This window comes from Gigantopelta aegis, chromosome 10 (assembly GCF_016097555.1).
Source record: "Gigantopelta aegis isolate Gae_Host chromosome 10, Gae_host_genome, whole genome shotgun sequence".
In the NCBI taxonomy this organism is placed as follows: domain Eukaryota; kingdom Metazoa; phylum Mollusca; class Gastropoda; order Neomphalida; family Peltospiridae; genus Gigantopelta; species Gigantopelta aegis.
Genome location: NC_054708.1, coordinates 67,072,668 through 67,100,127, shown reverse-complemented (window position 1 = coordinate 67,100,127; position 27,460 = coordinate 67,072,668). Strand labels below are relative to the sequence as shown.

The 27,460-nt window shown below is 36.9% G+C and overlaps 2 protein-coding genes across 2 annotated transcripts; one reads left to right on the top strand and one right to left on the bottom strand.

Moving 5' to 3' along the window:
* On the top strand, positions 1–20,701 carry LOC121383426. Its single transcript, XM_041513444.1, has 11 exons — positions 1–676; positions 3,235–3,332; positions 3,983–4,488; positions 4,815–4,894; positions 5,479–5,602; positions 6,541–6,658; positions 7,033–7,091; positions 8,760–8,868; positions 9,319–9,510; positions 10,065–10,156; positions 16,974–20,701. Exons 1-11 carry the CDS (start codon positions 444–446, stop codon positions 17,094–17,096), a joined length of 1,734 nt encoding a protein of 577 aa, XP_041369378.1. The 5' UTR covers positions 1–443; the 3' UTR covers positions 17,097–20,701.
* LOC121383430 (protein PBDC1-like) lies at positions 19,733–27,459 on the bottom strand. Its single transcript, XM_041513447.1, has 6 exons — positions 27,346–27,459; positions 24,489–24,539; positions 23,695–23,754; positions 22,125–22,265; positions 21,611–21,722; positions 19,733–20,798 (listed from the first exon to the last, which is right to left on the bottom strand). Exons 1-6 carry the CDS (start codon positions 27,346–27,348, stop codon positions 20,686–20,688), a joined length of 480 nt encoding a protein of 159 aa, XP_041369381.1. The 5' UTR covers positions 27,349–27,459; the 3' UTR covers positions 19,733–20,685.
* Between the last annotated feature and the right edge of the window lies 1 nt (position 27,460).

Genomic DNA, 27,460 nt, shown 5'->3' with positions numbered 1-27,460 from the left:
AAAATACCACATATATAAATTATCTCCCTTGTGTACTTCCGCTGGCGTATGGTGGATGTTTTCCTTGAACAAAACAACGAAACAAATTGACATTTCGAAACTTACTTCTTTTAAAACCAGTATATGTTATTTATTGAACAAAAACAGTTGATGTTTTCGACCATTTATATATATTGCTATGCACATTTGAGAGCGTTTTGCTTTGCAGAAATGGGCATAATGTGTGGCTGAGCGCACTGTGCTTGCAGCAAGTTGCAGTTGCGAATTTATTCAACATAATCATGAACATACTTACATAGGCTATCTCTATCACAATGGGCTAAGCCTAAATCGCCAAATGTATTTTTGTTGGTGACTGAATTTTCACAAACGATTGAAATGGAGATTTGAAACATAAAATATATTAGAATTGGCATACTAAAACATAATAACTGAATAAGAATATGAATAACGAAATAAAATTTTCAACTTCGGAGTCCGATCCCTGTAGTGGAAACACATATGCTGTCACATTAAATGGAGCTGATGTTTCACTGAGTTCTATCCCACTGACAAGTGTTGGGTCTTTTTCGGACACTGTTCACATCAAAGTGGAAATGCCACCTTCTGATACACCAGTTTCTCTTTCATCAGCATTAATTCCAGAAAATGCTGTTTTGGTGGAAACTCCAAGAGGGTAAGGAAACTGATTATGAGATGTTCAACAATTACACAATGCAAACTTAGGAATTTTACATTTGACTGTTTATCCCTCTATTGGATTTTGTAACAGGATCGAATCACCTCAGTGGATCCTTTCAACTGATTGGGTGTTTTTTCATTCCAACCCAGTGGTTGCAAAACAAGGCGTCGCGCGTCGCAGGCGACGTTTACTACCCTCATTTCTGACGTCTATTTTCGCCACAGTTGCTCAGACTCTAGTTCATATTTTCTTGGTTCTTGTCTGAATGTATAGCTCAGCTTCTATGGGTTAATTTTTTCAGGAAAACTTTTGAGTTTCCCACGAATCCAGCATCCATTACTGCTCATTGCCTTTGTTTTTAAAATATATTTTGTTTTGATTCATGAGCACACTAGACCCAGTCAGTTAAAAATTAATTTACTATTTTACTATTGCCACACACTGTAAAACTGACGCTTGACCTGTGCGCAGTACTACTCCCAAACGCTAGACTGGATTATGCGCTTCACAGTAAACCAAATGGTCACAGTGGGAACCAATCAAATACTTTGCTAACGTTAGCGAAATGTCTTTTTACGCAACACATTAAACCGAATGACCATTTCGGGAACCACCAGTCAAAATATGTTTGCAAACGTTTAGCAAAAAAACGGCTGGCTGAACATTGCAATGTTACTTTATTTCCGCTGTTTCATGCGCATACTTCAATTTGCAGACGACGTTGGACTGTCAAAGAGATGATAAAATAAATGTTTACGTTTTGTGCACTTCATTGTTGGACAATCATGCTTTATGTAGTTATTATAATTGTAGCCTTTGCTCCTGATGTGATTTTTCGCTACTAATATGTAGGCCTACTTTGATTTAATGACAAATATCGACGCCAGTCAATTCTCGGACCCTTTAATTTGTCACAACTTGTGTTAGTTCAATTGTTAATTACATATTGTAGTCTGAAACGGAATTTAAATGGAATTTACAAAAACATGAAACGGAAAATAGCTTTTTTTAAAAACGGAAAACCACTGAGTCATATTTGTTCTATTCTTGGGCCAACAATTTCACCAACTATATGCATTACAAGTGGACTACATTGCACACTTCTGTGGTAACAGACTCCGGCCCATAGAGCACCCCCCCCCCCCCCTGCATGCCCCAATTACTGAGTGTCTGTAGCTCTCAATAAACCCCCAACTCTTACTCTGTCAGTTCCAACGCCTATCAGTACTTTGTTTTGCAACCGCTGCAACCAGTGCACCACAACTGGTCAAAGGCTGTGGTATGTGCTTTACTTTCTGTGGGAAAGTGCATATAAAAGATCCCTTGCTGCTAATGGAAAAATGTAGCAGGTTTCCTCTGACGACTACAAGTCTGAATTACCAAATTTTCGACATCCAATAGCCGATGATTAATTACAGGGCTAGCTGTGGGTTAGCAGAACATTTTGTCAAATTATCTATTAAAACTTAAAAAATGGCAGAAACCCAGTTATTTTGTATCAAAATATCATTGAATTAAATGAAATTATTTCGCCAAATTAAAATAAAATTAGCCAGTTGTTTTTGAAATTCGCAATTGGCGAATTTGGCGAGTGCCAGAGAAAGCCCTGAATTATTCAATATGCTCTAGTGGTGTTGTTAAACAAAACAAACTAACTATCCTATTTAAATCAAATACAAGGTACCACACTTTATATGTACTGGCCGAGGAGATAAATAATAATTATATATTGTTTAGATCAGTTTCATTACAAAATGTTAACATTATCAGCAATGTAAACTAATTTGGTATACTTGACTGGTGACTGTTTGCATTATGCCTACAGTGTATTACTTAGAAAAACAAATAATTGAATATCAGTGTAAACAACATGTTTGGGTTTCCTAGAAATAGTTTTTGTCTGTTGAGGTTAGATGGGAATAAAATTAAACTGGTAGATAGATTAATTTTTAGATAGTATATATTGATGATAAATAGATTTTGCATATGAACTTGGTGAACAAAAATGGTGACATTACTGCTGTTGATTGGGGATGTTTTTGAGTTTGTTTGTTTTTTCTTGCATACTATTCAGACATGATTGAAGAAACTATTTACTACTATAGCATGACTGTGCAAAACACTCGTCACAGGTGTTTGGCTACATGTTCTAGAAGCCCTGAATATGAGGCACCAACTGCTGTCATTCAACCAGCAAAATATATTTAATGTACTGTACAGTATCTGAAATCTATACTGAACAGTAACTCTGCTAGGATGTAAACATTATTTTAATTTTTTTCATCATAAAATACATTGACAAGCTAACTCTGTGTGATCAGAAAAATTTGCTGAAAATGCAATTATCTCTAAAATGCAAAATTTATAATTATTTTCCTACAAGATATTAATCATTACACAAATAGTTTTTTCCAAATTAAAATAAACTTTGCCCATTGTTCTTAAAATTTGTACTTGGCATATTTGGCGAGTGACAGATCTATCTCTTATTGTTCTTTTTAACTTTCCAATGAGTAGTTAATATGATGTACATAATTGTTTGCTTCCTGTAGGTTAGTGCTGTCTGTTGCTGATGGAGCTGGGTGTGTCTCGTACAGCAGTATTTCAACCACAGCTGATGAACATGGAAGACACATGATGCCTCTTGCTGGTACTGATATATTAACCAAGAGTTTATTATAGGGTGGTCAGTAAAATAACATGTTTGACATCCAATAGCTGATGATTAATAAATCAATGTGCTCTAGAGGTGTCGTTAAACAAAATAAACTTTATTAAATAGAACACATTGATGTCCCTATGATGTTTATATTTTTAAACTTTACTACTTTAGTAGAAGACAAAATTTCTTTTTCATAATGACAAAATCTTACATATGATACACATATATTAGTTACTAGTATATCCATAAATATAAAACAAATGTGTTTTATATAATAATATGCATATTTTTGTTAAAACTCTGTTACAATAGTGTTCAACAAATGCTGGAGAAAGTCATTAGCCTTCACAAAAGTTTTATCTAGTGCCCTATATATTATAGTAATATAGCTGTTCATTTCCACTAGCCCAGACCAAAAAAATTATCACTGGGACCAAGGGCTAGTGGATTTGTCGAACCCTGGTTACAAAATAAATGCAAATTATTGCAATATTGCAAGGTACAAAATATACTAAACTGCCCTGTTACAAACTACATTATTTATACCATCAACTCATTATTACCATGTTTCAGGATGCAGTTTGTTATGTTATGATACATTCAGATAACTATATTAATGCATGCACGTTTCCTTGCAGTATCTCTGTTCACAAGCTGTCAACCAGACGATGGAGTTGAGACTGACCAGCCTGGACATATGTTTGATGGAAGTTCGGTTCCAAGTGACAGCGATGTCGTCAATATCTGTCAGCAGCCAGGCAACATGTTTGACAATGGTGTCGTTACCACAGACAACGATGTTGTCGGCATATGCCAACAGCCCGGGAGCATGTTTGACAGTAGCGCTGTCAGCGCAGAGAATGACATTGTCGGTGTATGTAGAGAATCTAGTCACATGTTTGAAGCAGGGGTTGTGTCAGCGGATGGAGAAATGGTCAGTCAGCCAGGACATATATTTGATGGATCTGTGGTCAATTCGGACAGTGACATTGTTAATGTAGATGATCAGCCTGGTCACATATTTGATACTGTGACAGTTACAGGCAGTTTGGTGCACGAAACAGGGTTTTCACAGTCGTCGGTTACAACCACATCTGTGACATCAATGTCAAATGGACAAGGTCAACAGATTCTTGAGACCAAGGTTTGTTATGTTAATATGAGCATCCAGTGAAACTTGCAAACTCCATTAGAATTTTGTGTTAGGCAGCCACCTAAGAGAAATGTATGCAGGTTAAAATTCTCAAAATTATGCGATCTAATATTATCTGGAGAACCAAGAAGTTAATGAAAGGCACCACACAAGTTTGACTGCACCAGCCCAGCAGTTTAAAATGTAAATGATAGATTTAATGATTTTTTAATGTTACAAACTTAATTCTGTAATTGAATTTAATTCTGCTGGTGGTTTTTATTCACATGTTTACTATGACAGTTGTCTTTCAGCATTCATTTATTAATATTTTTCAGAAAAGAAAGGGAGGTTGGCCAAAAGGGAAAAAACGAAAGAGTTCACCTGAAGTGCATACACCCAGAGCTCCAATGACAGGGTAAGGCCTAAAACACACTGAAGCTGGGTCTGGCGAGTATGGTACCAGTTGAAAAAGAAAATGTTAATTAATATGGTATTCTCTTAATTATTGTTTATAGACGATAATATATCTAAAATGACATGAACGTAGATAATATATATTGATAACATGGCATCTTTGCCACACTCACCAGTCCCAGCTTCATTATGTTTTGGGCCATAAAACTTGTTCACAAAACTTTAACATATAAAACTTTTAAATTGTTTCCACAGAAACTACGGTGACCTTAATTGATGTTTAATTTTTTTGTCAGTAAAAAAAACCCCAACATCATAATTTTTTTTAGATTGACTGATTAGTTTTACATATTTAATAATTTCTAAATGATTATTAGAATTATTTAGAATTACAATATAATATTTATGGAAATATTACAACACTGATGTACTCCTTTCAAAAGACAAAACATAAGAAAAGAATGTTATTTATTATTATTATTTGATTAGTTACTAAACTATTTTGAATTTGTTCTGTTAGAATTGTGATATTTTGTTAACTGAAGCTGAACAGTTATGAAGTAAACATGTTTGTTTATTTTTTAGATATGTTTTGTATGCTATAGACAGAAGACAGGAAATCAAGGAAAGTAATCCAGAAATGCTATTTTCCGATGTAACAAAAATCCTTGGTCAGGAATGGTCGACAATGCCACCAGACAAAAAACAAGTATGTGCAAACTACAAAGTTGGTGTTGTCTAATATTTACTAAAAGTGGTTAATCGAATCTACATACATGTCTAAATATTTTGCTGATCCTGTTTCTACATTCTGATGTGAAGGAATGGTTATATAATTTGCCTAACATCTTCTGGATATAAATGATTAAAATCTGTTCTGCTATCAAGTTCCTAAACTAACATGAAGAAAGTGTCATCTAGATTACAGCCAGTGTTTGTTTTTTGCTATATTAACAGCACATGGTCAACAGTTTTAGAGAAAAGACTTGGTGTTTATTGTTAAATGTAAACACTTACTGAGTAATACAATCTGACTGGTTTTTCACACATTTTATCAGTTTTGAAATTCTCATGATATATTGAGGAAGGCACTGTAACAGATTAACAGTTGTAAAATCATGTTTGACAGGTCATATAATCTGATTTGTTTTTTTTCAAATTTACTAACAATTTACTAATAATATTTACGACATATTTAATCTTTTGTAAATGATTATTGTAATAAATTGTCATTCTTATGTTAAATTATCATATATGTAAAGTACAATATTTCATTGGTTCGTGATGAACAAAATATGATACTGTTTAAAACAAAGGAAATACATAGACATAGCTATTAAAAAAAAACCTGTCTTATGTCTACAATCTTTACACCCCAGGAAATCAAGCAGCATTCCTGCACTTTACATTAAATGTCTAAGCTATCACTAAATGGGTTACTTGGGTTGAGTTTTGAACTTAAAAACTGAGGAAACAACAAAATGTTTCCAAAACTTTTCAAAAAATGAAATGGTGGCTGAAGTAATGCATTGCTATTGTTTGTGAAGTTATGTTATTTAATTTTTTAATATCTGTCCCCATTTTTATATTTGCATTTTTTTTTATATCTTCCTATTATGAATATTTAGATGCCTTTTATTTGTTCAGAAATATTTAAATGAAGCCGATGCGGACAAAAGACGATACATAGCGGAACTGAAGACCTTCCATCAGTCGGAGGCATACCACAATTACGTCAGAAAGAAGAAGATGAAAAACTATTGTGGTAAGTTTACATTTTAATATACAGATACATACAGTATGACTAAGGTCTGTTGTCCGCCTTCTGGGTTACATGCTAATATTGTGAAAATGACTGTGGTAAAAATATTTTACTGAACACAAAATGTGTTAATGTATATTATTTCATTCCCTTTGGTAGATATGCTAAGCTTTGTTGTCTTTTATTTGTGTCCTGTTAGTGAGAAAGTGCAATTAAAAAAACAGAAGATAACTCACCATATGTTTTACACTTATAGTTAATTGTAGGATGTAATAATCAAATGTTAATTTTGTTTCACATGATGGATATTTATGTACCTTATTTTATTGCTTAATTATTATTATTAGTAGTAGTATCTCCTTCTTTTTTTAAACTAGGTGACGGTACTACTGGGGTGGATTCCGGAGCTTATACCACACCTATGATTGATTTAGAGGTAGGGATTTATTAAGTAGATGATTTGATTGCAACTAGTTAATTTTAGTTCATAAGTCCATGATGGGCCAGTGTTGGACTACAATGGCTATCATAGTTTTTCACCATTTCAACATTAGTTATAATATATACATACAGTAAAACTGTAAAACCCCAAAATGCAATACTTAATGTCAAATATTTTTTTTACTACAAAGACCAATTTTTAAAAGTTTATAAAGTGCTGAAAAATATAGAGTAAGAGAAAGAGTGGAAAAAAACCTAAACAAAATCCACACGCATATCCCCATTCCCTCAATCTCTCTCCCTTTTGCTATATAGAGGATATGTCATGGGGGTTTTAATATGATTTTTATGTCAACGAGTGATGTGTGAAAACCATATTTTCACGAATTGCAAAGCAATGAGAGAAAATTCGGTTTTAACACATCACAAAAAACTCTTATGAGAAAAAACACCATGAAATGGTCCATTTATTATATACATCTTTCCTAATTTTTGACAATAAATCTTTCGCTTTTTGTTAATATCTTTTGCTTTAGCTATCGAAAACATATAATGTCGTGATATATTTCTTCCAATGGAACTTTTCCAGAAAATTTACTTGACCATAGACTTTTTAAAAGAAATCTGAATAAAAATTATCTTTATTAATAATACTGCTGTGCAAACATACCTGACAAAAGATCCTCCAAAAAACGGACAAAAACAAAACAAATCGAATGCCGTTAAAATTTAACTTACATTGTCTCATCATTATTTAGCTTCATATTCAATTCGTTTTAGATATTTTATTGTAATTGCACTTAATATCCGTTTTTTCATAGGTACAGTTGTTTAAATTATATTTTTTTATTTTTCAAATACGATCAGATGCATTGGTAATCATCAGACTTAAATATGAAGAAACGAGACAAAAGGAAAAAAATTAATCATGAACTTTTACAAAAAAAAGAAATAAGATTTCTCTATTTTCACTGTAGCTAAAATACAGTGAAAACATGACTTTTCATCAGATATCACTTTTATGGTTTCTGTAGATCTATATATTTCATTGCTATATATATATATATATATATATATAATAAATATTTTTATTAAAATATATGTTTTTCTATTTCATATCTTTAACTTTAACAGATTATTTGCATTTTGTATTTATAAATAAAATATGTGGCGAAAAGTATTAGGTTAACGGAACATTTTGTTCAGTGCATATAAAAGATCCCTTGCTACTAATGGAAACAATGTAGTGGTTTTCCTCTCTATGACTGTGTCAAAATGACCATATGTTTGACAAACAATAGCCGATGATTGTTAAATCAATATGCTCTAGTGGTGTCTTTAAACAAAACTTTTTTCTTTTTTTAATAACCAGTTTATGTTATATTACTTTGTCAGGCACACAACTTATGTTTATCCCCAAGTCAATTTTGTACTTATGGGTCTTAGAAGGAAAAAAAAGGAGGAAAAACTCACATTACTTCAAACTATTTACTTAAATTTTCAATTTTGGCAATCCAGCATGTTTTTCGTCATTCTCATGTTTCTGATAGCTAAAAAAAAAAAAAATACATACCTAGAGAACATACCTAGAGAACTCGAGTGAGTGGCTTTAGTAATTGTCAGTCAGTCATTGTGCAGTATTCTGGTTTCTCATTGTTTTCAGGAAGACTGTGTCAGTGAGTTGTACTGTCGGATTTGTCGACAGTATTTCAGTTCTCTCCACAACAAGAAGGAACATATGTTTGGAAGACAGCACTTACAAGCAGTGACTGGTTTGTAGTTTACACTTTTATATTAGTGATTTTCTTTCTCATACTACTGTACAATGAATGTCTGTTTTTTGGCTTTACTGTACACACAAATGTGCCTGATATGGTTAACATTTTGGGACACGTGTTGAAAATAAATATGTGATATCTCAAATTTTTTTTCAAATAGTATCTTTCATGTTTTTAAAAATAATTTCAAGTATTTGTAATTGCAACTGGCCTCTAGATAGCACTGTATGCAATATATCCTTCTTCATATATTTAATGCATTTCTGCATGCACAGTTAACAAGCATTTGTTTTCTTTCTATATGGTATAGAATTTTCAATTTCTTTTCTACTTCACCTGACCTCAAACAAAAATGCATATTCCCCTATTCTGTTAATATATGCATTGTTTTTCATTACTTTTTTGTAAGAAGTCGAAAATCCAATTTTCATTTCTCTTTCCCAGGTGAATTAGAGAAAGAAATTCACAAACACCAACAGCATGAAGTGATGTCGACGACGTCTCTCCTGGTGGTGGACATGGCATCTGAGAGTCTGGGATCTCTCTCCGACAACGATCTGAATGCCGATTCACTGAGACTGTCCTCACCTGTTAATATTGAAAACTTCATTCAAGATTTTGTACATAAAAATTATGGTCAGTAATGTTCCTTATTTATTGCAATACTAAATTTTATCATGAGAGTATGTTTAATGGTTTTACAATTTATTTTTTCAGTTACTAAGAAATTTGTGACCTCCAGAAAATACTTAGAATTCGTTTCAGCAATAGCTTTTGCTTTTATTCTTGTCTTTTTCAAACACATTTACTAGAGTTACTGTTCCTAGGTGAAAGCATGATACAATAACTTCATTTTAAATGAAATCATTTGAGAGTAGTATGCTCCTTAAAGCGATATTCACCTCAAGCATTTTGGACTGGTATGCATGTTAAATTATATTTAATGTACATTATTACTTAATAGTCTGTTTTTCCAATTATTGCCTTCACCTGTGTTTTTGTTTGGTTGATGTGTATTTCATAAATTCAAATATATTATCTCAAAAGAACTGAGTGGATTGTACGATTATGATCGAGGTAAAATTAACTGTAATGGGTGGGATTTCTAGCTGGTATGCTGTGTCTGTTTATGCATGTAATAAAGTTTTGGGAATTTTTTTCTCTTTTTATTTTCCATTTGTCACTTTCAGAGCGTGAACAAGAGATAAGAATGCTGAAGTGTGCATTGAAGAACACACAGGACAGTAACCTGAATATGTGTAAAGAAATTCAAGAACTACAGGTGTGTAAGCCTGGTTATCTTCCCTTTAAGTTTGTCAAAATCCACTCACCACTGTACAGAAACAACATCACTATAGCACATTGATTTTTTCTATAGACATTACCTGTCCTCAAACAAGTGCACCTCCCCCCCACGCAAGTGGTCTGGTCCGAACATCCCAACAGCCAATGGGATGGCCTAAATTCTTCTACTGCATACTGCTCTCTAGTTCCGGTCACATGACTGTAACTTCCTTCTTTTTCTCTTCGCTAAAGGGTCTGGACGTCCTTTTGCTTGGCTCTGTTGGAGTCAACTTTTTTATAAGACCTTTGGTTTTGTATTCATGTTTGGGTGAAATGTTTTTCACCTTTGTTTTCATTAGCTTTCGTATGTTCTTTTCGCGTATTTCGCTTGACTTTCCAAGCGTTTAATTACATGAAATGTTGTTTATATTGCCGGTTGTCGTGTCGGACGCCATCTGCAAAATGGCGTCTGTGTTGACTGGCTTTGTGTTTGGGTGAAATGTTTTTCACCTTAATTTTCGTTAGCTTTCGTATGTCTTTCGCGTATTTCGCTTGACTTGCCAAGTGTTAATTACATGAAATGTTGTTATATCGCCGGTTGTCGTGTCGGACGCCATTTGCAAAATGGCGTCTTTATTTACCGACTTTGTATTTGTGTTATGGTTGGTTTTTCTTTCTTTTCACAGATTGAAAAATTACTATTATCATATCTGATAATGTTCAGGCGACTAGTTCGAGCGTGTTACGCTGCAAGAAGTTAGTGCCGGCGGTGACCCACACGACTTATGTCCAGGTTGTCGTGTTCGTGTGGCCTCACTTCTAGATGCGACCTTTGTGCGGGCTTGTCTGATGTCGAGTTCGCGGCTTACCTGAAGGTGGTGTCAGCGAGGACCAAGAAGGTGGAATCTTCGAGGACCAAGAAGGTGGAATCTTCGCCTTCGATTGCTGACTCCGTGGCGGAAGTGTTACGTTCAATTCTACCGACCATGCTGGAAGAAACAATGGCGTCAATGGCGACCTTACCCAAACCGGCGGGTTCGGGGTCAGGTCCGGTTCCAGTCCCCTCTTCAGGGGGTGCGGCTTCTTCAGCTCCACCGATACCTAAGACTTCGGATGACAGGCCTGCTGTCTCTACGCAGCCCTCTAAGAAGCCGGTTCATTCAGATAGACGCTCCACGGATTCCAAGGCTCACCGATCTTCGGCGGGGAAGTCCTCTTCGGCGCATCGGAGCCGGGACCGTAGCCGTTCCACATGACCTGTATGGCTCCTACGGGTTCCACAGATCGTCAGCGCCAACCTTCAATTGATGTGGCTTCCAAGGCCTCCGAGGGCTAGACGGGACCATCTACGGTCCGGTTAACCGGCGGCTTCCATTACGGTACATCGATTGACCTGTGCTCGAGTTCTATGAGACTTGGTGATGAAGCGCCTGCGGCATCTGTCATTGAAGAACCCGACTCGGCGGACCATATGCCTATGAGGGATTGCTTGGCGGCCGTCTACGACATGTTGCCGTCCTTGCCACATCCAACGACGATGTGGTCATCCGCGGGACCGCCCACGGTCCGGTTCTCCGGTATCTCCATCGGGCCATGACCAGAGCGACTGGCTTGTTCACGGGTGCTACGTGACTTTCTGATGATGTATCGGTTCTTGCGGTGCTGGAAGATCTGGATGCGGCGGACCACCTGTCACTGAGGGATTGTCTGGCTGTTATATCTGATATGCTACCACCGCTGGCCCATCCACCTGTTTCAGCCAAGAAGGGTCCGGTTTCGATGATCGCCACGGAGGTTCCACCGGCAGATGTCGGCATTTGATCGTTGGCTGCCACAGGCCCCCGTCGGTTTACATGGCTACCAGTAACCGGCCCTTGCGGATCGTTGTTCCAGCAAGCAGACGGAGCCCTGTAACGAACTGGAAGATTGCTGCGTCATCGGCTCACCGTTCGGTACCCTCGTCCCGTGATCGATCGAAGTGGTCCCGTGATCGATCGAAGTGGTGCAGCGTCCAGGGTTACACCGGCTCCTGACGGGACCGTCCACGGTCCGTGTGTTTCTGATTGCAGCCAGTACATTGGATCGAAGTGCCTGTGCCAGGTTACTGACTGATTTCCAGATGATGCGTCGGCACCTTCCGTTATAGAAGATCCGGACGCAGTGGCCCACATGGCTGTGACTGATTGTCTCCCGGCTTCGACCTATCCTTCAACGGTGTGGCGCCGGCTTTGGATGACGCTGTTTCCGGCGGGACCAGACGAAAGAAGAGTCCACACCAGTCGGCAGCTGATTCGGCGTTCAGGGTTTACACCGGCTCCTGACGGGACCGTCCACGGTCCGTGTTTCCGATTGCAGCCAGTACATTGGATCGAAGTGCCTGTGCCAGGGTACTGACTGATTTTCCAGATGATGCGTCGGCACCTTCCGTTATAGAAGATCCGGACGCAGTGACCCACATGGCTGTGACTGATTGTCTCCCGTCTTCGATCTATCCTTCAACGGTGTGGCGCCGGCTTTGGATGACGCTGTTTCCGGCGGGACCAGACGTCTTCCTGGAACTTACAGATTGGCACGTCCTGTCAATGGCTTCAGTTCAGCGTACATGTACATGGCGACCATAACTCCTCATGTGCAGGATGCCAGAGGATATGCCTTGTTCCAGCCGTCGACTTTGATGTTGGTCTACCTTATATCTTCCGTGACGTCAATGTGCACTACGATTGCACACTATCGTCAACCGACTTGCCTGAAGCGATCCATTCTCGACTTTCAGCACAAGCCGGTAATCTTGGCAGACCTGTGGTCTACATATGTCTCTTTGCCGTGAAGGGGTTCGACGTTACAAGCGTTCCGGGTTGGTGACGAAGACAGTCTACTGGTCCGGTCACTTGTGTTGAGATCCCGTGCACCGATGTTCGAGGAAGGTTCAGCGACATTCGGCAGATCGTTCTCTATATCCGGTGGCGATGCAAGACAGTCGCTACTTCCGCTGGTTCCGGAAGTTATCCAGTTGCCATCGCGTGGTACAGGGATCATTGCGGCTTATCAACTCACTAACGTTCACTGTTGTTACCGCCAGAGTTCGTGACCGATGCTGTCTAGATGGTCTCTGCTGCTGTTTCGCACCGGGTGGTGTGACGACCGTGGATTTTAGCCGGTTGCTGTTTTGCGTTGCTTCACTTCCAGGTATATCGGGCATGTAGCGTAGCGAGTTGCTACGCTGTCTTGGCTCTTGCCTGTATCACGGGGTCGCTGTTTCCGATGTCTTGATTCCTGAATCACTCTATTACTGTTTCATGATGTATCATTGCAAGAGTAATTTTGACGTTGGCGCAACATTTGACGCTTAGAGGTCGCGGTATCCAGTCTGTTTCTGAATCCATGCATTCAGTATAATAACGCAGATTTGCTGATCCGGTTACCAGTCGCCTTGCAGTCCAGTCCCTGTTGGTGGCTGTGGTTTACAGATGAAGCCGATCTACACATCAGCCTGTTGGAGATGTTGGCAGTTACGTCATCCTTCATTGGCAAGAGATGCCGTCAGGCGCCTCTCTCATGGTAGCCATCGCGTGGTACAGGGATCATTGCGGCTTATCAACTCACTAACGTTCACTGTTGTTACCGCCAGAGTTCGTGACCGATGCTGTCTAGATGGTCTCTGCTGCTGTTTCGCACCGGGTGGTGTGACGACCGTGGATTTTAGCCGGTTGCTGTTTTGCCACAGACAGTACCACCACAGTGGCTTATATCAACCGTCGGGGCGGAACCCACTCCAGCAGTCTGCTGCAGTTGACTTATCGTCTCTACAAGCTGGTTGACGAGATTCCGTTGTAACTTCGGGCTCGCCATATTCCAGGGGTTTCCAATGTACTAGTCGACACACTGTCTCGGCCGTTGTCTCCACATCCGACGGAATGGATGCTCCATCCCGAAGCGTTTCGATGGGTGTGCGACAGACTTTGCACATCAAACATCGATCCTTTCGCCACACGATTCAACCATCAGCTGAGGGTTTACGTGTCTCCGGTGCCAGATCCCGAAGCTCTGGATCTCGACGCATTGGCCATAAGCTGGGAACAGATGGACACATACGCTTTTCCTCCACCAATCCTCCTTCCAAGGGTGCTTCAGAGGTTTCAGCTGTACCATTGTCGCCTGTTACTCATGTGGTATCCAGATCTAATACGTCTTGCCGATCCACATCCTTTATCGCTGCCAGACTGGGATCATCTGTTGCTGCATCCCACGTCAAGACTATACCATCCACATCCGCAGTTGTCCAACTGCACGCGTGGACTGTATCTCCAAGAGTTTGAGGAAGAAAGGTTTTTCTTCACCGTCTACGGCGGCCATTTTGAAATCGCACAGATCATCTACTAATGCGGCTTACAACGTCAGATGGCTTTGTCTTCACCGATGGTGTGTCCGGCAAAAAAACTCAACCCTCAGACGATTCAAATACCTCGTCTTGCTGGGTTTTTTGCTGTATCTGCGGACCACTTTACGATTGAAGGGGTCTACCATCGCTGGGTACGTTTCGGTCATCGCTACTGTTCGTGATGTCACTACTGGAACGAAGTTATCGGGTATTCCTGAGATCCATAAGATGATCAAAGGGTTTCGCCTTGAAGATCAAGTACACCGGTTTCGGGACCTGATGGGACCTGAATCTGGTGTTACGAGCGTTATCGACCGCACCTTATGAGCCGATCGAATCCTCTTCCCTGCAAGACTTGACGCGGAAGACGGTGTTTTTACTTGGTTTTGCCACGGCTGTCCGTGTCTCAGAACTCCATGCTCTTGATGTAGACTTGGTACGTTTTTCACCGAGATCGGCGTGCAGTCAACTTGGGGTTACTCATGAACTTTGTTGCAAAGAATCAGTTACCAGACCAAGCGCCTCGTTCGTATGTTGTGCAGGCCCTCTCCTCTATCGTTGGTCCGGCGGACGTTGAGGACGTGGCGTTGTGCCCTGTCAGAGCCCTGCACCAGTACATCGAGAGGACCAGATCTTTTCGACAACATCGCAAAAGACTTTTCCTTTCCTGTAACCAGAGTCGGTTGAGGGATCTTACCAAGAACACGGTGGCCACCTGGATCCGGTCTTCTATCCTGACTGCCTATCAGAAGGAGGGTTTACCTGCTCCGTCTGCTTCTAATCCGCATGAACTCCGTGCCTTGGCTGCCACGATGTCCCTGCACTGCAACACACCCATTCAGCACATTATCACTGGTTGGTTCTGGGCTACGGACTCCATCTTCGCCAACTATTATCTGAGGGATGTCTCCACAGAAGACGTTGAGGGGTTCCATCATCTGGGTCCGGTTGTTGCTGCACAGACTCTGTTGAATACAAGCCGTCCTCTTCGCCGTTGATGTCTGTCTGATTCTGGGCTGCATACCGAGATGTCCATCAAATCGACAGATGAGGATTGCTTAGACTTTTGTTCTTTTGCACAGTTCACGTACTGGTGCCGGAACTTTTGTCTCGATAACCTTTACCCTGCACTGCATGTGGTTATTGTTTGTCGTTATTGGACTAACAGATCTTTGGTGTACTAGACAGAAAACACTCGGGGGTCTTGTTTTGTTCAATGTTCTGACGGATGCACCTCATTAGGTTGTCGCTTGTTATTGAAAAACTATAACACTTCAATACGTGAGGGTTACCTAACACCTGCATCCCTGGTGGCTACGTCTTCCCACCCTGTCAGAACCAGCATGAGATGTGGCTTCCGCCTCCTGGTCCATGTGTTCTAGGAGCCGTACCTGCCACTGCTGACGGATGCCACCATTCTGGTTGTTGTTACTAACATCACCTGCATTGGTCTGTGACGGGCATCCCTAGGATGAGGGCTTACCAAGGTTGGCCTTATTCTTCCACTAGTCAGCCTGTTTCCGGTTGGGGAGTTTTCACAAGCATCTACGGATCTCGGCACCCACCACCATCTGTTGAATGCTGCACTTGTTTGAGGACAGGTAATGTCTATAGAAATGGAGAAAACTCGAGTGTTTTCTCTTTTATAGATACATTACCTGTCCTCAAGATTCATCCCGCCCGGGCCTCCCCGCTTCCTGTTCTCCGTGCGATGTGCTCAGGGAAAAAGAAGGAAGTTACAGTCATGTGACCGGAACTAGAGAGCAGTATGCAGTAGAAGAATTTAGGCCATCCCATTGGCTGTTGGGATGTTCGGACCAGACCACTTGCGTGGGGGGGAGGTGCACTTGTTTGAGAACAGGTAATGTATCTATAAAAGAGAAAACACTCAAGTTTTCTCCAATTAATCACCACCTATCGGATGTAAAACAGAGGAAACCCGCTACATTTTTCCATTAGAAGCAAGGGATCTTTTATATACACAGATAGGATAGCACATATAGCAGTTGTGGTGCACTGGCCAGAATGAGAAATAGCCCAACGGAAATCAATCCCAAACTAACGGCACATCAAGCTAGTGCTTTACCACCCACGAAGAGTTAAGAAGAGAGTACCATAATTTATATTTAAAAACTTCACAAATTAAACTTGGCAGAACAAATTAAAGGTGAAAACATTTTAAAATTCCTTTCGTCATGCACTTTTGCATATACAGAATCTAATAGTTTTTGTTAACCATCCCTTATTTGGTATATTGTTGGCAAGTTGCGACTCATCATATGTAGCTTTTTTTCTCTTGTGTTCCCTTTCCAGTGTTTTCTTTATCCATCTATAACCTTTTTTTTCTTGGTTACATTACACACCTCACACCACCATTGGACGAGGCTATGATACATAGTTCAGTGTTTGTCAAAAATTATGTTTTTGTTCATTACAGGTATATGAAGCAAAACTCGAACATGACATCAAGAACTTGAAAGACATTAGCCTGGCTCAGTCTGCACAAATTGATGGACTGAAGATGGTTCCAACTCTCTTTGGTGTTATTAATTTTAGCTGACCATTCAGATATTTCTTTTATTTATTTTCCACTGCTGTTTTGTGCCATAAAGGTGTAATGTTTTAACATGTATCCATCCTACTTATGTGTTGTAATGTAATGTAAGATGGGATTTATCAATTAACAACTTCATACAGTGATACACATAAAAATGTCATGTATGTATTAGCTTAAGTTGCAGACCTGTTTCATCCCATGAAAATGGACACTAAATAGCATGAAATGATAGTCTGAAATGATAGTCTGTAACATTGAAATGGGGAAATACCCTATGAAAATAGCTAAAGATCGGCTCTATACTTATTACATTTCGGGGTATTACATATACCAGGATAGCCAGAAATATTTCATATGTTTGAAAATGGATATTCTAAGTTAATTTTAAAAAATGGCTCCAATGGTGAAAAATATATCATAGTACTGTAAATCAGGAAATGTTATCGAGTATAAAACTTGAGCAAATTTAGCGAGGCCACTAAAGGCACTAATATTTTGTGATGCTGAATTAAAAAAAATGGCTTGAAAAATGTTTGTGTGACTGAATTTTCGGTGATTAACTGAACACAACAATGGTTACATGCTACTGATAGCAAACAATAGTTAGCATGCATTCTGCTGTCTGTAAGCTGCATAACATCAAAATAGATCAAAAGTATTATTTAACCTAATCCTACAGATTTTTCTTTTTTCAGTTTCTGATATGATGACCGTGCTAAAATTTTATTTTGCTAATATGTCACTTATTTGGATTTCTCAAAATTTTAAGTTCGCTAATATTTTGCGATTTACAGTATTTAAAAACTAGGGTCTGTCACTTTAAGCAGAATGTGAGGTACAATACTTGATATTGTGATCTCGAATACTGTCATATGTACTTATTAGCCGACTTTTTTATATCCATGTTTTACCCAGGTCTTCATGTTCCGTCAAGTCTGTATATATTTTCTGTCCATAATATTTGATGCAGGGTCATCAAACTTCATATGGTTGCATGTTCGAGAAAGCCACGAGTCACATACCATAATTAAACTACCTGACCTACATTTTAATATAACTGTACATAACAAGAAAAACCCAGTCAGTCAAGTACAAATGTGTATTTGTAGGAACATCAAATTTTGTGACTGTAGAAATATCTTGTAACTTGTATTCTATAAATTTGGTCACTTTGACCTTTTCTTACCACTGAACCAAAAGAGAAAGTTATGTCTAGAAATAATGCTATTACTGTTTGATGCAGGATCATCAGATGAAGTGTAGCAGTATATTATAGGAATCTGTCTTGGCTTACAAAGAATGGTTTTACGATATTGTAGAGCAAAAAATAACTTTAAAAATCTCAAGTCTGGTGTGTCATATAAACCACTAATGAATTGGTAGTGGATTTAGTATCAAGTTGTATTTCAGTATATCTGACCATAACTCATGTGATTTTCCACCACCCCCATTTGTAAACGATGATATTTAAATTTTACATTGTTCAACTATAATACACTATAGTTATTAATAGGGTATTCATTAAGTAGATTTTCTTCCAAAATGTGCACAATGTTTTCATTGCTACGGTTTATGTATTGCTTAACCTAAAAATCATGTAATTTTTATATTTAACTTCATTTTTAATTAAACTTTGTGAACCAAAAAGTAAAAAATAAAATAATGCAAAGCTGATCCACATTCAGAGATAAAAATTCTTCTTAATTTCTGAATGCTACCCAAAACTAGTCCTGTCTTTGTTCTTTGATGAATAACTCATGGGAAACCCTCTTCTTTTTAAGATGATTAATTATTATTTTCATTTCTTTGTTTTGCAACAAAAGTGATGCGATTAAAAAGGTGAAAAAGAAAAAATCACAGCCACCCTATAACAGTATGTAGATATTTACTCACTAAAATGGTGGATTTAGTTACTACATGTTATTTTTGGATGGCCTCGAGCAAGTGAATACAGTTCTGGGAAAAGTCTTCCACCTATTTCATGTAGTTGAAAGTTAATGGGCAACAAAACATTAAATGAATTGGTATTTATTAATGTTTTGTCAACTATTTCACCAAAATTTGAAACATTATTTATACTTATTTATTAAATGATTTTGTTAACAAGATTGTTTTTTTTTTTTTATTGGAGTGTTACATTGAGAATTAAAAAACAATTTCTTGAAAATGTAAAAACTCGGATATGTAACCGATAATAATAAATGAAGAAAAACATTCAGATGGGCCTTACTAAAAAAGAATGGTGTATTTGTTTCATGACACGCAAGCACACTAATGTTACGATGTCCAACACAAAATGGCTATATATACCTGTACATCATGTTTACAGTCTCGGCTAATGAAGGCTCGCTATGTATACAATGGTGAGATTTTTGTTTTGGAAAGTCCAGTTTAAGACCACGACACCTCTTCCAAACTGCCAAGCATGGGTTACAGTATATCCATATTGGTCATTCTTCCTCAGGACTTGAAAGATGACCATCAATTCAGCAACCAAAGCTCCACATTTGTCTTGCAGTTAGCAATTATTAAATGGTGGATTGGTCTAGACAATGCAAAAACAAATTGCTGAGGTTATACAAACCAACTCCATACCAATTGGCAAAACTGGATAATACAGACTGAGTAAGACCACATCATTGACATAAGAAAAGATTTATTCCATTTTCTACTTGAGAAAACACTTCAAATTACCCAGCAACTTTTAAAGCACCACATAATATCGACTGCTGAAAATAGCTAAACAGTTTATTCACTCGCATCTTGTGGACCTCGCATTGGTAAGTTTCTAATGTCTCGGTTAAAATAAGGAAAATCCTCAATTCCATCCAGTTTCCCCCTGTCCAACAGAGATTATGGTAACTTCTTTTTACAAATATTTTCATCATGTTTGTCATTGTAACAAATTATGTTGAAATAACTATCTTGATGACATCATGTACCAGTGTTGTTTTCATATTTTATTTTATGAAGTCTGTTTGAATTCCACACTCCCAGGATTTCAAGCCTGCAAGAATGAACTTGCTGAACACTCCCAGCTTCCAGAATTTGTATTTTAATTAAAGTTATTTAAGGCAGTATTTGTTAACAGCTTTAAAAATCAGTTGTTGACGTTGTTAAAGATTACCAACTGCCATAACAAACTTAACAGCAATGAATTTTTAACATTTCTGATGGATTCTTAGAACAAGGTTGAATAAGTGAAGAGTTCATTTCCAAAATGTGATATATCCATTTACTTCATTTTGAGAAAAACAACAACATGATTTATCATACAAAGATTCTGTTTCATGTGCACAGATCACATTTTAACAGAAACATGTCAAATTGCAGAGTTGTCCTAACATCAGTATACCTAGACTTCCAACTCTAAATTTTGGAACTGGCATATATATAAAGTTGTGGAAATGAACTAAGTACTTTTCTCCAGGACCTTTACGATAGTATACAGTAAGTATTTAATATACTTATCAAAGCATGCTGTTGTGAAGCATACAAGGCTTAAGCACAATTCATAATTGAGGTTATGCATCGGGAAGAGATAACAAGTTTGGATATGGTGTAAGCTAAGAATTGTTTTTTATAATAAAGGTTAAGTATCTGCTGTATGCTCTCTTGTGTTAGATTTTTGTGTAAACCGCAAATCACTATTTAGTCCTTCTCGATTGCGTGCAATCTCTATTGCCAAGAACTGAACACGATATCCTGAAAAACAAAAGATAAAAAAAATAAAACAACTATCAAACATTTGATTTTGTTTGTTTGGGGGTATTTTTGGTTTTTGTTTTGAAATATTTATTACCCCAGATCGCAATAGCAGTATCAGGGTTGGGGCCCTGATTCACTGATGTACATATACATCTTACAAAATAACGACACATTAAAGCAACAGTTTATACAGTGTTTTTCTGATCTGGGAATTGGAAGAAAAAAAAGAGTGAAAGAAAAGAGGTAGCAGGAGAAAAAGATAAAGCAACATAATAATGCTGCAGAAGAGAAGAAAAATCACCATTATTGGTAATGATTGTTGTCCATGAGTGCCTTTTTTTTTCTTGTCTCAAAACCGGTAATTCAGTAAAACAATAATTATGTGCACATTTATGCTAAAGTATATTGTGTACAAGCCTTTTAATTATTATCGAAAAGATTAAACCATAGAGCCCATACTTTGTTAAATTTTTCGTAATTACAACATTTGTTACCTCTTAAAAAAAAAGGATCAAAATTGACTTCCGAGTTGGTACGTTTTGCTGTGCTTGTTATTGTCTAGTGCAAATTACAAGTGTCTCGTCAAGAATTTGTTTAAAATACAAACAAATATTCTTTGCACGATCCGAAATTCAAGTTGTGCAGATTCAGAATTTGTGGAGGGCTGAAGTAATGTGGATGCTGTAAATTGTTTTCCGTTCTCCACTGCACATTTGTTTCAAAACACAAGATTTTCTTTCTAAATCAATTATTATTACCAACAGACAAACTACATGTATTATATGGTCTGCTACATTGTTATAACACACCAAATATTGAATTCTTGTCAGAGTAGCCTTCCTTGCAGTTCAACCGAATAAGTGTACCAAAGTTATGGCTTTCCACTTCATCTTTAAAGTGCTCGCAAAACTCACGCCAGGCCTGAAAAGTAAAACAGAATCAGACTTAACGTGTTAAGATTTAAAAAACCCAACCCAACCCAAAACATCTTCAGCAAATGATAAATTTGTTATTTTCTGTAAGTTCTGGTAATTTAACTCATAAAATACAGGTTGTCACTAACAACTGCTCTTAAAGGACATACAAAAAAGAGAGAAGCATATATTCAAGAAGATGAGAGTAATATTTAGGGGAGAAAAGAGAATTTCTGAATCTTTTCTACACACGCACTTCATCCCACATTTTTCACTTTGTTGTCAACATTTTTCTGTTCACCTAAACAGCACCTAATATCTTTCAATAATAAAAGTCTGGAGAATGTTTAGAAGTAAGAAAGGTATGTCATTTGTATGAATGAAAAAAGAAGAAAGAAGTGTCTTTTACCACTTTGGCACCAGCAGATTTTAGCTGTTCTTCATCCAAGACATCAAGTTTGAAACATCGGAAATCTTTTTTGAACTTGCTATAAATAGCATCATCGTTTTGTGTTAATTTCAGCAGCGTTGGGTCCACAGAACATATAATCTGAAACATAACCAATGATATAAATTAAAAATAAAATTAAATTAAAATATTGGTACATTATTACTGGTACCACAAAGAAGAATGTTCCATAAAACTATGAAGAATTTACCAACTAGTCAGTATAGTAGAAAGAGAAAAAAGGTTTGCTTAACAACATGCTATTACATTTTAAACTAAAGCACTCGTCAAGTATTTAATATATATATTAATTGCAGCACAGTCTAAAGTAAAAGAAGAAAGCCTCCACTAGGCTAGGTCTTTATATACACCGTTCCCCGCATATACTATACCCTTGATAAATCTACCAATAAGTACTAGAAGGGCAAGAAACCCTCACACAACCCCAAACAAATAATTTTATCAACTTGGAAGATCAATCTTTTCATTCCTTACACACTATAACACACTATTTTACATTGTACTGAAGATAACAGTTTCGACAAAGTTTTTAGCAGTATTTCACTGGCCTCAGTGGTGTCGTGGTTAAGCCATCAGACATACGGCTGGTAGGTACAGGGTTCACAACCCAGTACCGACTTCCACCCAGAGTTTTAACGACTCGATGGGTAGGTGTAAGGCCACTACACCCTCTTCTCTCTCACTAACCACTAACCACTAACCAACTGTTCTGGACAGACGGCTCAGATAGCTGAGGTGTGTGTCCAGGACAGCGTACTTGAATCTTAATTGGATATAAGCAAGAAAAAAAGAAAGAAAAAGCAGTACCGTACTTGACAACTATCTAAGGCTAACCCATTAACCAGACAAAGGAAAGTTGCATGCTGAAAATGGTGCTCAACAGGCTTGCTTTCAGAAACTAATTTGAGAGTATGTTATAAAAAAACACATAGATCATAATTGCCCCTACTAGTGGGTTAAGAGTTTGAAATGTTTTGAAATTGAACACTGCTTGACAAATTTTAGAAAGCAGTTTTCTTACTATCATCTGTCTAAAAATAATGCAAATATATCCATTAATTTCTAGCAGAAACCCTGCTAAAGCTATTATTAATTTGTAACATTTTTAACTGCAGCATGATTTTAAAAAATTGCTTAATGAAAATAAATTTAGTCTAGTTGTCTAATAACATAGATCAAAAAAAAAGTCCAATGTCATGTAAATCTCCTCCAAAAAAGAGGATTATATTCAGTAAAAAGTATAAAAGTCACAAATATAATAATAATAATGATATTTTAATAAATGATAAGAATGTGTAAAAATAGTATATTACTCAAATAAGGAATTTTAAATAATTACACCAGCAAATAATAAAATGTTTTTAACAGGGCTTTTATGACAAAAGTTGAATTATGCTACTTAGCAACAAAATGTTTTTCTCCCTAGTTTTTTTTATTTCACACTTTAACTAATATTTGTTTTATTACCTCAAATACAAAATTTTTTAAAACAATACTACATATCACATACATTAAAATATGTCTCAGCATGTTCATATGCTTTCATTGCCCAGTTCATTTCCAAATCTCCCTGCAATAGAACGAATCGTGAAAAATCATACACATATAAGATATCAATATAAACGGCACAATGTGATTTATAAATACATACTGTATAACTATTGCAATGGTGTACAATATGTTTGCATCAAAATTGATTAACCAGATTGTTTATCAATAATTCCCTAAAATATAATTTTAAAAATTACAACTAGACCCAACACTGGAAAAATATACCAAAGAAAAATTATTGAGAAATGTCTACTTCATGAGAAATTTTAATAACAATACAACCTTTCTGGCTGCTATTATGATGATTGATTAATGCAAAGTCACGTGCATAGATTCATTGCAAAATTGTTCATTTGACCTCTAGGTCATCATGCAATGTAGCTAAAATAACACAAATAATAACTTTCCCCTTAATTTTACGGACTGCAGGATAAATAGTTAATGATGTAGGATGTTGGCTTGATCCTGTTCTGACTGAATGGGAAATTCCACTAGCCAAGCCTCGAAGAATTTCCCATTCTTACCGTCGCAGGATAACGCCGATATTGTTCATCATTAACTAGTTATTCTCAAGCAAATACATGCATTTGGCAAATCTGACCTACTGACAGCATGAGCCCTGTTCAATCAGAACCCTTTTTTTTCAATTCCCAAATTATGACTCAAATTTGCATTACATGTGTTATAAAAACTGTACTCGATATTCAGAAGATATAAAAATTCAAAATAATAAAGTGTGAAGGACAGTCTTACCGAATTTGCAACATTCTCTGGGTTGTTGATCACTGACTGAACTGAAGCTGTCTGTAAGAAAAAGAAAGAAAAATAATAACATTCAGAACAATTTTTAATCAGTGGTCAATAGGCATCAGTCATGATTATTCCAATTTATCTTTGAAAGTATGACTAGGAGGCCATTTGAGAAAAACAGGCTGCTATGTTTACTGTAAGGTGTATAAATATAATAAATAGAAGCTGACAATCGTCATCTCCTAATGCATGATCGGCATCAGAAGTGGGAGTGGCTGTCCTATAAGCGAGGCACTAGGTAGAGATCCATGCAATCATCCACTATTTTGCCAAATGCTCATTCGATTGTGTGTGTGTGTGTTGGTCCATGCATTAAATATGGATATCAAAAGCAAACTAGAGATGTGAAAAATATCAAAACAAACAAGCATAAAAACATACTTATTGTTTAGTACAGTAATCTTTGTATGGTTATTTCATCATGTAAGTCTTTGTGTCAAGACTTTTAGATCTGATTTGTTCTTATTTCATGGTCTATGTCGTCTGGTGCCAGATCTGTAGTTCGCACCAACACAGACACATTGTTTTATCACATTCGATTTCAGTGTGTTTTGTTTTTAAACCTTAAAGTCGATAGTCGCCCAACGGGCTATCTAAAGTTATAAAATTTGAAGTCGCCCTTAGCCAATAAAGATCGCCATTGGCAACCACACAACTACTAATTTTCAACCCTGACATTACAGACCGCACCGGAAGACTGGTAGCGCCACTCACATCCGTTACACCATTGCCGAATGCAAGGTTTGAAAAGCACATGTTAGTTAACATCTATAAAACATTTATTGTTTAATATTGGAAGAATACCAGTACTTGTAACAGGTATAAAATACATTAATAAAACTTTATAACAAATATAGAACTCATGTTACTTGCCTCTTTACGTTTTATTCAGTGACAAAGTGAAAAAATGACGATACCGCATTTAATTATTGAAAAATAGTGTTGATGTCGTTATTGCAAGTATTTATTTTTGTGAGGTAATTATATTTAATTTATTACTCTTGCAGTACATGACAAAATTTAGATGTTTTGATTTATTGTATAACTGTGATTGCTCGTTAACAACATATTCCTGTTTGTCTGTTTACTACAATCCAAGATGGTGGATATTTGTTTACATTTTCAATTATTTGTTATTATGAATACATTTATTGTGGCCCTGACACATCTGTTTTTAGGGAATCACATAAAAATAATCCCTATAACCACATCTTTATAATTAACGGATGTAGGACAAAATGTCAAGTCAAAATTTCAACTATTAAAGTGGAAGGAAGGAAGGAAGGAAGGAAATGTTTTATTTAACGACGCACTCAACATATTTTATTTACGGTTATATGGCACCAGACATATGGTTAAGAACCACACAGATATTGTGAGAGGAAACCCACTGTCGCCACTTCATGGACTACTCTTTTTCGATTAGCATCAAGGGATCTTTTATATGCACCATCTCACCGACAGGATAGTACACACCATGGCCTTTGTAACACCAGTTGTGGAGCACTGGCTGTAATCAATTAAAGTGGTACCCAGGTAAAAATGTCAACTTTGACATTATACTTAATGTGTAAAAAAACTTTCTGAAATCCTAACCAAGTATTCTACGACTTTTTGTTTCACCAATTAAACCACTGTTTGCACACCTTTGACAATGGCAGCACTAAATGTGTATTTAATTGTCTCAATAACACAGCATGGATGATGTAATTTTGTTTTTTAATGCCACTAACTTATTTTTTAAAAATCAAAGACAGGCTGTCTAATAAGCCATACAAACAACAATGAAGCATTCTCTAATTATTCCAAATTTTGTAATTATGAAGAAACTCAATTTCCCAAAACCGAACACATATACATCTGTTATCTCTCTTGCTCTGTCCTTCTTTTCCTCTCTCCCCCTCTTTCACTGTCTCTCTGTCTCACTTCTCTCTCTCTCTCTCATATAACACACACACACAAGTTGACATTTTGACAGAGATACAACATTAATGGTACACATTTTGTCCTCTTATATATTGACCTGTATATCACTTTTTACTCTTTACTCTGTACAATTGAATGCTGTGATAATGTGGGTAACGAATGAGGAGTTACATGTTACACATGACGATGATGGTAATATTCATTTGTAATGCACAAATGAGTTTTATTACATTCCAATTTCCACATGTTGTACGATATATGTTTATGCAACAAAAATGGCCGTTTTCTTATGTTGAACCCTTTTTGAGGGTGGATGGGTATTATAATGACCAGTTAGTCGATTATACTGATTATATTAATGGCACTGAAGGTATTTTATCTGAAAATAATGAATACATTCCTACAATTTTGAGTGTGCCAAACTTTTTTTTTTTTTACAAAACGGAGTTACCTACCCTGATTACAATGTTTTTATTTTGAGGGTCAGGGCTAATTGAATTTAATTTTTTAAAATTATTTTTATTCTTTTAAAGGTATTTCTTCAGTATAACAAACAAGTTACCATATTTAAAAAGTGTCCGCGGTCCCTACTGACATAGCACTGATAGAAGTATGTTTGACCATTGGTATTCTGTGTTTGACCCATTAAAATTCTACATTATTTTAATTTTCAGTGAGTTAACAAATTACTGACAGTCTGTGAAAGTGTGGCAAACCAAGTAATCGCCTCTAATTATTACACGATGCCGGATTAATTGCCGTAAATTTGTCAATATTTTATTAATGTGTAATTTTGTTTACAGAATTCACTGTACACCAACAAAGTACATTTGTTTTACAAAAACGGAATATTTTATTAATTAACTGCTCTTACCATTTTGAAAATTTTAACAATTATTAACTAAATATTCGATTCCATGTGGCATTATTTTGTTTTTACACGTGCTTCCGTAAACTTCTTATCGACGATTCCACAGTGGTGCTTTAAA

What these genes read in the sequence shown, in the direction of transcription:
- LOC121383430 (XM_041513447.1), bottom strand. An exon ending in CAGAGAATGTTGCAAATTCG is followed by an intron (nt 23,755 to 24,488) that starts GTAAGACTGTCC and finishes GTTCTATTGCAG; the next exon opens with GGAGATTTGGAAATGAACTG. An exon ending in TGACAAGAATTCAATATTTG is followed by an intron (nt 20,799 to 21,610) that starts GTGTGTTATAAC and finishes TTTGTTTTTCAG; the next exon opens with GATATCGTGTTCAGTTCTTG.
- LOC121383426 (XM_041513444.1), top strand. Translation starts at nt 444, where the DNA reads ATGAATAACGAAATAAAATTTTCAACTTCGGAGTCCGATCCCTGTAGT. An exon ending in TTTTGTACATAAAAATTATG is followed by an intron (nt 9,511 to 10,064) that starts GTCAGTAATGTT and finishes TGTCACTTTCAG; the next exon opens with AGCGTGAACAAGAGATAAGA. An exon ending in AAGAAATTCAAGAACTACAG is followed by an intron (nt 10,157 to 16,973) that starts GTGTGTAAGCCT and finishes TGTTCATTACAG; the next exon opens with GTATATGAAGCAAAACTCGA.